Here is a 12,911-nt window from a genome sequence, read left to right as displayed (position 1 = left end):
GCTTGCGTCAACATACCCCCTGCAGTATAGCTTCTGACAGCTCTGCTGCCAGCCCTCCCCGCCGCCCCCCTGCATCTCCATACCCGGCAGCTCAGGGCTGCTCCGGGCAGGCGGCCCCGGAGAGGTTTCTCCTTGCACGGGCGGACAGGCCCCGGCCCTGTCTCAGGGTTCTGCGGAGGTCGTGACGGGTAGGGGCTGGTTCCTAAGCCCAGCCTGCCCGGGGCCTGGCCCTGGAGGCCCGCCCCAAGCGCCCCCGCTGTCTATTTCGGGCGGCGACCACAGAGGCAGCGCTGGGCCTAGCGGGGGTCCCACCGTCCACTCCGCCCCTGGCCCAGGGGCACCCCGGCGTGGCCTGGCGTGGCAGCCACGTGTGGTGGGGACGCTGATCCGGGGCTCCTGGGGAGGAGAGTGGAACTGGAGGTGGCGCCTCCTCACTGGAGCGGGAGCTGGCTCAGGCCCAGCCACGCAGCTCTGCCTTTTCTGTCTCTTTTCAGAAGTTTATGAGCAAAACAAGGGAAGGGTGAATGAGCGCTGTGAACTTTTTGCCTCTCTCCACCTCCGTGCCAGGGAATAAAACAGCCATTCACACCTGAGCGCGGCCGCACCAGCGGGGCGGGGGTCAGGCTGGACCAGACTCTGCAGCCACCGCCAACCACCCGCGCGCCGCCTGCCCGCCTCTGGCCCCGCGCGCCAGCCCCGCGGGCCCACCGGTGTTTCACGCAGACTTGGAGCCAAAGAGCAGCGCAGGCCCCCGGCCACCGAGGCCGAGAGGGGCCCGGACGCCGAGGCCTAGCTGGGGATAATTACATTCACATCTTTAAGAAAAGCAGAGGGAAAAATGAACCGACTCTGCTTTTTCATTGCCTCATGCAGATGAAATGACAAGTTGTCGTTTAAGAAGTTAATATACAGTCTCCGGCTTGCAGGTTATCCAAATGCTACTGAATAGAAAACCTTGGATCCCTAAATGATGTGTAATTAAAATTATTTTTAAAATCCTCCTTGACAGGCCGGGGCTTAGCCAAAATGTAAATGACATTAAAGAAGACAATGAATTTAATTTTATTTAATGTCCCTTTTTGCAGATCCTCATTTACATAGCATTTTTAACAAAAGCGTTGACCTTATAAATGCTGGCATTTGTACAGCTCCCTCAGAGTTGGATTTAATCACGCTCGTGCAAAGCCATGAGGGAGGAAGCTTTAAGTTCGCTGCTTGGAGGTGGGGTTGGAATAAAAACACTGGGACTGGTCAAATGTTTATCCTGCTCGCTTCTGAAAACAGCCTGACAAGAAGATGTAAGGGCTGGGGAATAGCCGGGTGCTGTTTGTAAGGCTTGGTAATAATCATACATAATCGTTTGGAAATATAGCTAATAAAAAATATAATGAGTGTTCAGCAAAATCGGCATTAGGCCCAAATTACATGATATTAATACTTGAACAGGTGCAGAAAGGCGCTTTAAATGAGGTAAATGAATAAAATGTCCCAGAGCACAACTGTGTGCGCTGACAAAAAGTCAATGGCATGAATAATTCAGCGCGGAGGACCGCCAGCAAAGGTCGGCTCTTTGACCTTTGTGACAGGAAGTGAAAGGAAACACTGTTGACTAAAAAAAAAAAAAAAGAGAAAGGAGAGAAAGAGAGAAAGAAAATCTCCACTCGGTCTCCAGCTCCCCTTCTGCAACCTCTTTAAAGGTATAAACTTAAAATGCGTAAATAATCAAAGTGCGGCTCGGGGCGGGGGCAGAGTCAAATTCTGCGGCGGCGAGCGCATCTGACTCGAGACCACGAGGCATCGCAGACAATGAAAGGTTAAGTCAATAATATTTTTCTACAACCCAGTGTCAATTATGTAGAAAAATCTGAGGTCAGCCGAAAAGTATTTTCAGAGCCCACAGGGTTGAAATTTTGTAACAGCTGTTAAATATGACAACCCCCCCCACCCCAAACTAAAGCTATTCCAAACTCTGTATGAAAGAAAATGGGATAAACAGATGTCTGGCTTCCAGACAGGAAAGTAGGACAGACTTGGAATGATAAGTCTCCCCAACTCTGCAGACCCATGCCAGATTTACTGGGGGGGCGGGCACGCCCGCCGCGGAGATGCCAACGAGCGGGACGCCTCAGACGGTGCCATCTGGAACCGGCCCGCCGAGCACGCTCCGGGCGCGACCCGGCCCGCTCGGAGGGTCCCGCCGCCCGCTCCCCCGCGCCGGCAGCCTCGGCCCGGCCGCCGTGCCACAGCTGGCCCCTGCCCGCCGCCCGCAGCCAGGCCGGGCCAGGAGGGCGCGGGGAGCGCCTGTGCCTCCCCGGGCACCGCCAGAGCCCGGAGGAAGCACCGCACCGGGATGGCACGGGAGGAGGACGAGAGCCAAAGTGTGGTTTCGGTTTAGCAGCTACACCGACATCCTGTAATCATTTACAGCCCTTGGAATGTACGGGTGAAACAGGAGAGATTTATCTGCTCATAGTTGGGGTATGTGGACAATGGGTGTTGCTAATGAAGACCATCTGCTTTCGTGTTTTCCCAGAAAACATTATTCCACAAGGAAAATGATACTCCCACCCTTTTCAGCAATACCATAAAAAATTAGGTATAGATGTGTGTGTGTGTGCGCGTGTGTGTCCACACCCATCCACATACACGCGCACACGTGGGGGCGCTTCCCGCCCCGCCTGGCGCCCCGCAGGTCACTACAACCTACCTCGCTGCTTTCTCCCGCAGCCCGGCTCTCTGCAAGGCTCGTGACTGTACAGTGCTGCCTCTCCTTGCCCCTCACCCTGCTAGGGTCTCTTAAACACAATGTCGTGTAATCGTGCTTGTGGAGCTATAAAAGGAACCGGTTTCTCTTATGAGGAAGCAAACAGTTAACATAACTGAAGCCTTCACAATAAATTCAAAAGGTTTTGAACACAAACGCATCCTCACTTCTGCCCTCTTTTTCACTCTGAAGGGTCTTCCATGCTGTTCATGAGTATTTAATGCTTCTGAAAGATAACTCAACTAAATTGTGTAATTAATTGATTTAGGGCATCAGAGTCTATAGGATGCGATTTCCCTGCCAGAGCGGGGAGCCCCTTCTCGGCTCTCCCCACACAGCGGAGCAGTCTGCGCGCCGGAAGAGGCTCGTGTGGGTTAGAACAAATGTGGGCCCATTGATCTCAATTCAGGTTGGAATTATTGGTTTATATCCTCAGGACAAATATGCCTTATCTGGTCAGAACCTGCTAAATGTATCCAAAGGCCACGGGGAGTGGCGGAGCGCACTGTATATAATTCTTTTTTAAGCCAACTAACCAAGTGATGACACCGCTGATGGGGACCTGTAGGCTGACTCACCAATTTGATGGTATATTCTATTCTGCAATACTCAAGAGGAAACACAGGCTAGAAACTCAACATAAGCAACTAATTTTCGGAGCCACGCACGCCCCACAGAAGTGATTATCATTATGGAATTGAAACGCATCTCGGTGGCGGAAGAGCACCTCGCTCCGAAGGCGACCCTCCTGCAGGTATTTTTCTTCTCTGATGAACACAACCTGCCCCGACGAACACGAAACTCTTCGTTTTCCCGCCCAGAAACCCGTCTCGCCCCGGAGATCGTGCCCACGCTGCAGCCACCGCGCAAGCATTTACATCGAGCAACAAAACGCGACGAGTATTTCGTCACTGTAAGTGACAGCTCTCCCAAGAATGCTAAAATTGTACACTCTATTTGTCATTTCAGAAAACCGTCCTTACCTTAAAGCCCCTCACACGGAAGGTGATTAAGATAGCTATAAAATTGTCATATCTTTGAATTTAGAAGCAGAGCAGATTTTTCATCAATAATTAAGACCTCCGCAGCATTTATGCCAGGCGTAAATGGAGCCGCAATCCCCCTTATTCAAATAAACTTGGTAAACCCATTAACCAAATGTTTTTACATTCCCCCCCCCTTCCACTCATGCTTCTGGAATAGCAAATGATCACACACTTCTCCTAGGTGAGAGAGGTATCAGGAAGCCTAGCACATATTCTAATCAGCCAACCATAAGACAGCAGTCACTCCGACAAGAATCAAGGAGTGTATTTCTGCATCTCTCAGAAAGTTGTTTCTCATCCTGCGATAAAAACTAAGTACTGCAAGTTGTTCAGCATCAACAGCCAGCGCGTGGCTCTGAAGGGAAAAACGCCTCGTCCGAGCGTCAGTTGAGTCAACACCATCCTTCGTCACCGTGCACGCTAAAAACCTCCGATCTAGAAACGAGTCATCTTTTTAAATTTAGCAACATCCCAGGCGGAAGACAGCTCAGAGGACCAGCCGGTTCCCCATCCTGGGCTGCGGCGGAGCACCGCCTTCTCGAGCATCTCAGCTCAGACAAGATTCCAGGAGCTGCTCAAAGAGTTTGAACCCATCAAAGAAATAAAACAAACTCCGGAGGAGCCGCAATCTGAGGCTGCATGATTTCCATAGCCACCACACTAAAGACAAATATAATGATATTGATTTTTGGAGTTGGAGTTCTATAAAGTGTTGAACTTGTTCTCAATTGCCTGAGTGACGGCCACAACTGGTCAACCCTATTTGATTACTAATAAGAGAGCTGTCCCTTCTGTCAGATACCGAGCATTCTCCACTAAGCAAACAGCTATCCCAGCTAGTCAAACATTAGCATTGCTCTCCACTGCTGGCGCATATTTCTTTAGGCTTAACTCATAGAGTTTTCCGGGTTTAATTTTTCAGACACTGGACAGCAAAGTTCATGATCAAAAGATAACTTTGTAATGAAAGCTGCTGAAATCCAACCCCTCTTCAAAACAGTCTAAACCTCTGTTTCACAAAACTGGTGTCATGTGGGCCCGTCTAACATTTATTCAATTTGGGTACCAACGTCAGAATCTGCAGTCAATCACACGCGGGCCTCCTGCTGGTCCCCATTGTTGGGAAGGAACAGATCCTCCTTCCTCAGGTCACTGAAACCCGGCGCTGGGGTGGGGGGGGGAGTTTCCAGAGGAGGGCGGTGGCGTTTTGTTGTTCCAAGGAAAGCCATGCCAAATGCACATTAGCACTATTAGGACTAATGATTAGTATCTTAAGAGGATGCAACAACGTTGCCCGAGGAGTATGATGAATAGTGCGACGGAAGAGCAGCAAATGTAAAGAATGCATACAGCTAATCTAGTTATGGAAATTAATGTTGGAAAATGTAACCAGCATGTGCAATTAGTTTCAATTATAACAACTTTGGTTTGTTAGTTACATATTTGCTACTTGACATAAAACGACAGCCACAATTGGAAAAAAATTAGGAGACATTTTGCAACTAATTGAGAGCAGATTAAATTCATTCTAACACTGGGCAACAATTACACCAGCAACACCACCCAAGTCTCAACTTCAGCTATCATCCGAGATAAAAAATAATGCAAAAATGGGATACTTGTTAACAAATTAGCAAAAAGCATTTCATGACATCTCTCTGGGTGTGAAGCCAGAGCGTCTCCAGGCAGAAAGTGCTCCTCACAGCGAGAGCAGTGGCAGATGAAACCGCTTCCCTTGACAACTCGCAAGCAATTACTGAATCCCCACAGAGCGGCCGCCAGGTTTCCAAGTCAACCCACCTGTGCAGGCTAACACACGCGGACAACAAACGGGCGCGCGCGGAGCTCAACCCCGGCTCCCAAGCAGGGGCCGCGGGAGCCGGCCAGGCAGGGGTGGCAGAGGCGGCTGCGGGGTTGTGGGAGGAAGAAGGAAGCCGTCCTTACCTGTCAATGATGACTGGGTCTGAGGGGGTCTCGTTCCTATTGCCACAACTTTTCTTGTCACAACACCGGCTGTGGAGTAATCGTAAACAGGGGTTTTAATATGCATTTCCTCCTTGCACGCCCGCCTGGTCATCTTTTGTGTGACGTCTGGCAGTGGAGCCACTGCGGGGTCGAGAAAAGAACTCATCCTGCCCAGGCAGCCTGGCAGATGGAAAGGCGGCGGCTCACGTGCTCGCGGCCGACTTCTGGTGGCACTCTCTGCCGCGGGAGCAAAGTTGAGGCCCTGTGTAAACACCGGGAGGGCACCCCAGCCCCTGCGTAAGCCGGGATGCGAAAATGTGGAGGACATGTTGCTGTGTTTGTCTTTGCAGTGAACTGAGAAGGGAGGCGGGAGGCTGGGGAATAACTTTTCACAGCGTCAGGTTCTGTTTACCTCTAATTGTCAAGCTGTTATTTCTGGAAAAGATGCAAGATGCCACCTTCCACCAATATTTCTTTGGGGCATTTATTAATTATAACCACAAAAGCATGCATCCATCTATCAGAAACTTCCATTGTTCCTGCTCTAAGCCTACCTTAACTCCGTTATTGAAACTTTAATTAAAGCAGAAATGAAACAAAAATGTTATGCTTCTTGCATTTTAAAAAAGCATACTTGTATAATGGTTACATGTCTAAATTAGCTAAATTAACACCATATGGTAGGCAAAGTATATAAAGCCTTTTAAAGCTGACAGCTAAAGTGATTAAAGAAAGTCTACAGTCTCCCACTTAGAGCTTAAATCACATCTGTGCGCTTTCTATGTTAATTGCAGTACATGCAGAAGTGGATAATAAAGAAATTCCACTTTATTGGTTGTAATTTATATTTATTACCTGATATGAGAAAAAGTCAGCTTTTGTATATTAGTGCGGTAACAATACGTCTGCCCAGACAGGCAGCGCGTAGCCGGGCGCAGGATGCCCCTCGCAGTCTGCCGCCTGCTACTGTCGCCGCGGCCTCTGCTTCCCGCCACCATATTTCACGGGCCGCACATACAAAGTCAATGATGCATTTTTATTTGCCATGTAGGGGTGAAACTCTCGTGGTCGTTAGAAAAAAACAGGTGGGAAACTGCTCCTCTGGCGGAGACGGGCGCGGCCGCCGGCGCCGGGCCGGGCTGACTGACAGCGGCGCCTGCAGCTCCGGGTCCCGGCGGGTTCCCCTCGCGCCCGCCTCGGCCGAGCGCGCCCCGGGGCCGCCCGCGCGGGGAGGCGTCGGGCCGCCCGGACCCACGAGCCGCGCGCGGCCCCTCCCCGCGCCGGCCCGCTGCGGCCCGCCCGGCCCGCGCGCTCCCCGGGAGCCCAGCCGGCCCTGGCGACGTCGGGCGGCCGCTGCCCTCGCGCGGGGGCGGCCCGGGGCCGGCGCTCACCTGCACATGATCTCGTGGGTCAGCAGCACGCGGCACATCTCCGGGTTCTTGTCCTGGCCCTCGTAGACGATGGCCTGGGGGGACAAGCAGAGGCGCGGGTTACGTGGCCCCGAGGCCAAGGCCGGGGCGCCGGGGCGCGGCGGCAGGTGCAAGGCGGCCCCTCGGCCCCCTCGGCCCCCTCGGCCCCCTCCGGCCCCCTCCGCGCGGCCGCCTGCAGCGAGGCTCTCGGCTCGGCGGCCTCCTGTGCCCGCGCCCGCCGGCCCGCGCGGGGCCTTGGACCCGGGCCGGGCGCAGAGCGGGCCGAGGCCGGGCGCAGGGAGCCGGCGCCCGCGGGCACCGACCCGGCGCCCCACGCCCAGGCCCGCGCGCCGCCCGGCCGCGGCCCCCGGCCATTGTCTGCCCCGCGCTCCCGGCGCGTCGGAGGCGGCGACCGGCCGAGCCGCCACCCGGGCCGCGGGGACCCGCCGGCCGGACGCAGGCCCGCGCGCTCCCCGGCGGCGGCGGCGAGTCGGGCCGGCCTGGAGCCCGGGTCCCCGCGGGGGGCCGCCCGCCCGGCCCGCCCGCCCGCCGCCCGGAGCCCGGAGCCCGGGGCCGCCTGCAGAGCCCGGCGCGCGCGGGCGGCCAGGACCCGGGCGCGGCGGCCGCACGTGGGCGCGCGGGCCGGGGTTCCCCGGCGCCCCGCAGGAGTGCGGGGCCCCCAGCGCCGGCCGCGCGGCCACGTGCTCCCCGCCGGCTGATCTTTGGAAAGAAAGTGCTAATGGCCAATCTGGTGTTTATTTTGAAACTGCTAACAATGATTTTTCTCGGGTAAAAAGGCAGCGTCTGCGCGCACGCCCGGGTGGGTTTTGAGCAGAGGCTCCGCCAGATGGTGCGAAGCCCGAGGAGCGCGCGCGGCCGCGCCCGCCCGCCCCGCGCCGGACCCGAGCCCGGCCGCCCGCCGCCCGCCGCCCGCCTCGCCAGAAAAATCCAGAGAAAAGGAAGGACGGGAACGGGGCCCGGGGGGCCGGCCCGGGCGCGGGCGGGCGGGGGCGCAAGTTCGCGGCAGAAAATGCCACGCGGGGGGCGGGGGGAGTCCGCGTCGCCTTCCCGCCGCCCGGGAAACGCTCCGAGACGACGCGGCCTCTCGGCCCTCCCGCCCTGGCCTCCGCGGCCGCGGACAAAGCCGCCCTCGCCCCGGCCCCTCCGGAGGCCGCAGGCCCGACGCCCCAGCGGCCTCCCCGCCGGCGCCCCAGCCGCCCCGAGCGCCAGGGCAGGCCCGCCGTCCTCCCGGGTCCCGTACTTATATGTGATTTATTTTTTATTTTGTAGCACAAACAGAAATCCATAAACTGTCGGTTCAGCGCCATTGACTCTTTGATCAGTTACTGGGCTATTTCTTTCCTTTCCCCCACCCCGTCAGCGCGAGGAGATTAAATGCCTTTATTTTCAGCCCACGAGCACGGCCAGGTACAAGCTAAATGAACAATAAAAGTGTCCTCAGCACCGAGGGCTCCTCCTGCTCCGCCCGCGCTGCGGGAGAGCGCCTCTGCACCCCGGCCGGGTGCTGGGACCTCTCGCCCCGCATACAAAGACCCGGAGGCCCACCAGCCACAGGCCCGGCTGCAGGGACTCCGAGTGGGGAGCCCGAAGGCCGGCGGCCTCGCCTTTGTCAGAACAACCACTTTCCCGGCGGCCCCAGACACTGCCTCGCCTCGGCAGACGCAGAACCCGGCCCGCGTGGCCTGCCCGTGCAGGGACAACTCCTGAAAGGGGGAGCCACCCCCACGCTGACAGCCCAGCGGCTTCGCTGCACTTGGCTCACAGTTTCCAAAGTTAGCATCAAACGTGAAGATGCCACTTTCACTTCCCGGCGAGAGGGCCAGCGTGGGAGTAGATTTTAAATCACTCTGCGACCCACGGATTTCAGGCGGACGCTGGCCGGCCCCTCCCCTCGACACGCTTCTAAGAAACGGGGTTAAGATCTTGAAAACAACCACAGCACAAAATCCGCCCCGCACGCCCGGGGGGAGTGCGCGCTGCCCGGCAGAGGCTCCCCGGCGCTCAGCCTCCCTCCCAAGCCTCAGTCAGCGTCGGAAAAGTTGCCCGAGACAGGTTAAATAATTTAATAAGGAACTGCTTGTAATTATGTTATTTACAAGGTATGACAGAGGCTGGGAGCGGGAGCAGAAGCCTCTCCCAGAGCCAGGGCCGGGTTTGGGTGACCCCTGGAGCTGGGAGTTTGAATTATGGACATGGGGGGTTGAGAGGTGAAGAAGGACTAGAGGAGAACAAGGCGACTTTTCACCCCAACACATTTAACTTTTAAATCCAAATAAACGTCTTGTGTTACAGCCCATCGCGCTGGAGGGAGGGAAGCGCACTAATCAAGTCCAGTCCATGGGGTGGGAGAGGAGTGGGTGCCTTTGTTACGGCTCGGAAATCGATGCGGTGACTCCAAGCCGGGAGAGAAGCGTGGCAAAAAATACAAAGGGGGGGCCTGGAATTTTTCCTGTCCAATATCAGTTGCCATCATTAATTGAGATGGAAAGATTCTAATCACAAACCATCTAATGAAGCCTCCGCTGCTGCGGCACAGGCCGCACGAGCCACTCCACCAGTCCCCTCCCGAGCCTGGCAACTGGGGGCTCTCGTTAGCATGTCGAGGGAGCCCGGCGAGAAACATCTACCTGCCGCGCCCCGGGCAGGCCTGGTCGTGGCGCCAGGATAACCCCGCTCAGCCAGCGCCCCGGCGAGGCTTAAACGTTCTCACCTGCTTGGTCATGGAGTCTATGAGGCGAACGTACAGGTCCTGCTCCGTCCTGACCCCTGCAAGAGACAGCACAGCAGGCCGGTCAGCGCGGGGCTGGGCCGGGGCGTGGGGGGCCGGGGTGCCCGCGGCCAGCTCCACGCACAGCCCCGGAGGGCGAGGGTGGGAACCCCGGCGGCGCCCCGGGCTGCATTTTTTGCTCTTCCGGGAAGGAAGCGCCTCAAGGCCCCGGGTCTGCGTGCAGCGTGCAGGGCGCAAGGCCCCGCGGCTGGGCCGGGCCTGGTGGCCGCCTGGGCACATGTGTGCATGTATTTTTAGCAAACAGAAAGCAGGAGCTGGAAGGAAACAGAGGCTCCACTCTCTCGAAGGTCTCTCGAGGATTTTTTTTTTTGAAACTCCAGCCCAGGAAGGAAGAGGCTCAGGGCTGCCCTGCCCGGGCCGCCCCGTCCCGATAATTAACATTAATTTGCAAAATTGGAGAAAGTCACTTAAAAGTGATGTTCTCCTGGAACCCCATCGATCGCCTTTTTACTTTCTACCTCCAGCCCCGCCGCTTAATCATGTGAAGTGCCATCGACTTATTGATCGTTTATGTTTTGTTTTCCTTCTCTGCCTCGAGAAGCTCCGTGTTTACATCCGTGTCATTTTAATCTCAAAATCTTTACGCCCGGCCCTGCGCGGGCGGCCGGCCGCACTCACCGTTGCTGTAGAGCAGCTGGAGTTTGTAGTGGATGCCGTTGTTGGTCTTCTCGTTGTTGGGCTCCTGAAAGGAACCACAGACAGGCGCGCTGAGGGGGCGCGGGGCGGCCGCGCGCCGGGTCCCCGCGCGCCCCGGGCCGGGCCTCGCGCCGGGCGGGCGTCCTCGCCCGGGCCGCGCCGCCGGGCCGCTCTCCCGCCGGCGCCCGGCGCGGCCCGCGCGCCCCGGCCGGCCCGGGGCGCGCGGGGGCCCGGCCGGCCGCGCCTCCCGCCCGGGGCGCGGGCGACCCCGCGGCACTTACTTTCTCTTTCTCCACAAAGTCCACAAACGCGGTGCGCTCGATCTCCACCGGCTGCCCCTGCCTGTCGTAGAGCGCCAGCACGAAGTGGAAGAAATTGGATTTCCGGAGGTTGGAGGGCGGCTGCTTCTCGAAGTGCGCCCGCGCCAGCCCCACGCCGCTGCGGGGGGAGAGGGACAGCGGCGCGGTCAGCGCGGGGCGCGCGGCCGGGCCGGGCCGGGGCGCGCGGGCGGCCGGTACGTACCTCTGGGCGGCCGTGTTGGCGTCCACCACGCCCGCCGTGTGCATCCACGAGCGCACCGGGTTCATGCCGCTGCCCAGCGGCTCCTCCTTCATGGTCGTCCCCCCGCGCGGAATGTTCTCCTGGATCCCGAACATGAACCCTGCTGGGCGGCCGCGGCTCCGGCCGGCCTCGGGCTCCCGCGGCGGCGCTCGGGCTCGGGCTCGGCGCAGGCGGCCGCCCGGCCGCGCTCGCCCTGCTCGGCGCCTGCGGAGCGGCGGCCGCGGTCAGCGCGTCCCGGGCGGGCGCCGCATACACCGGCCGCGCGGGGCGGGCGGCGCGGAGCAGGACGCGGCGGCGCTTGTTGTTGTTGTTGTTGTCGGGCTCAGCGCGGTGTCATCCCGGCCGGCGCGTCCGCGGCTGCAGGACACTGCGGGATCGCCCGCTTCTGGCGCGGCCCGCCTGCTCCAAAGACAAATAAGCGGGGCCGTGAGCGCCGCGGCGCGGTCCCGGGCGCGGGCGGGGCGCGGCGGGGCCCGGAGCGGCGCGCGCAGCGGCCGAGGCGCACGAAACTCAGCCGCCCTCCCCGAGGAATGGGCCCTTTCCCGGGAGCCAAAACTCGAAGCCCCCGGGAGCGGCGCTGTCAGAGGCTGACGTCGGGGGGCGGCGCCTGCGCCATATATGGGAGCGGCCGCCCCTCGCCGCGCCCCGCGCCGCCCCGCGCCGCCGCGCCGGCCGCCCGCCCGCCTGCCTGGCGGCGCGAGCCGGCCCGAGCCCCGCGAGCCCCGCGAGCCCCGCGCCGCCGCCGAGCGCCCGAGCGCCGCCGAGCGCCGCCGAGCGCCCCCGGCCGCGCGTCGCGGCTCCCCGCGCGCGCCCTGGGCCGAGGAAGTTCGCGCTCGCCCCCACGCACCTCGCAGTGAAGCACTCAGCCGCGCACAATGGCAGCCCGGCCCGCCGCGCCGTCCCGCCTCCCCACATCAGCCGCGCGCGCCGGGCGCGGCGGGGAGGGGGGCGAGGGCCCGGCGCCCCAAGTTGCCCGGGTCCGCGCGGCGGGCGCGAGGGGTCGCGCGCGCCCCGGGGGTCCCAAAGGGAAACCGGGGCGACGCCGGCCGGCCCCGGGGAGGGCCCGGCGGCCGGCTCGGCGGGGAAGAGGGAGCCGGGGCTCCCTCGCCGAGGCGGGGCGCGCGCTCGGCCCCGGTTCCTGGGCCGCCCCGGGCTGCCGGGGGGCCGGGTGTGCCCCCGTCCGGGCCTCGCCCGCCGCCGGCGTCCCCTACCCGCGCGGAGGTCGCCCCGGGCCGGGCCGGGCTCCACGTCGGAGGCGGCTCTGCCAGACGCGAGCTCCCCGCGGCCGCCACGGGAGCCCCGGCCCCCCGGCCTGTCCTTGGGCGCGCGAGTGACAAAGGAAGCCCCGGGCTCTCCGGGCAGACGGCGAGCGCGCCCGGCCTCTCGGGCGAGCCGGGGCCCGCGTCGGCGGTGCGCCCTGCGGGGCGGCCGGCCCTCCCCGGGGCCGCTGGGCGCGCGGGCGCCCGGGACCTGCCCCCGGAGCCGCCGGGCCGGGTGAGCGCGCCGCGCGCCCAGTCCCGACCCGATTTCGAGGAACCGGGAGGGCAGCGGGGCGGCGCGCGGGCCGGCGGGCGGCTGCGGTGCGGGGACCCGGCGCCAGGCGCACCGCCCGCCCCAGGGACGCCCGCGCCCCGCGGAGGGAAGGCCCCGGGGGACCCCGCGCGCGGCCGCGCACCGCCCTGCCCGGGGAAATGAGGCCCCTCGGACTGCAAACCGACAGA

At 60.6% G+C, this 12,911-nt stretch overlaps 1 protein-coding gene across 3 annotated transcripts in view; it reads right to left on the bottom strand.

Annotated features, from left to right (window-relative positions):
* Positions 1-11,722, bottom strand: part of EBF3 (EBF transcription factor 3) — a 97,427-nt gene extending 85,705 nt beyond the window's left edge. For 2 of the 3 annotated variants that reach the window (XM_054690283.1, XM_037496497.2), the window contains exons 1-6: positions 11,152-11,722; positions 10,911-11,067; positions 10,612-10,675; positions 9,916-9,971; positions 7,167-7,240; positions 5,755-5,823 (exon numbers count right to left, since the gene is read on the bottom strand). In XM_054690283.1, the coding sequence (XP_054546258.1) occupies positions 5,755-5,823; positions 7,167-7,240; positions 9,916-9,971; positions 10,612-10,675; positions 10,911-11,067; positions 11,152-11,285 (554 nt within the window). In that variant the 5' untranslated portion in view covers positions 11,286-11,722. The remainder of the gene's footprint in view (positions 1-5,754; positions 5,824-7,166; positions 7,241-9,915; positions 9,972-10,611; positions 10,676-10,910; positions 11,068-11,151) is intronic. The other variant, XM_037496496.2, reaches the window with a different exon arrangement.
* Positions 11,723-12,911: the final 1,189 nt, after the last annotated feature.

Source organism: Talpa occidentalis, unplaced genomic scaffold, assembly GCF_014898055.3.
Source record: "Talpa occidentalis isolate TD23 unplaced genomic scaffold, MPIMG_talOcc4v2.1 talOcc4.8, whole genome shotgun sequence".
NCBI classification, from domain to species: domain Eukaryota; kingdom Metazoa; phylum Chordata; class Mammalia; order Eulipotyphla; family Talpidae; genus Talpa; species Talpa occidentalis.
This window is presented reverse-complemented; position numbering and strand designations above follow the sequence as displayed.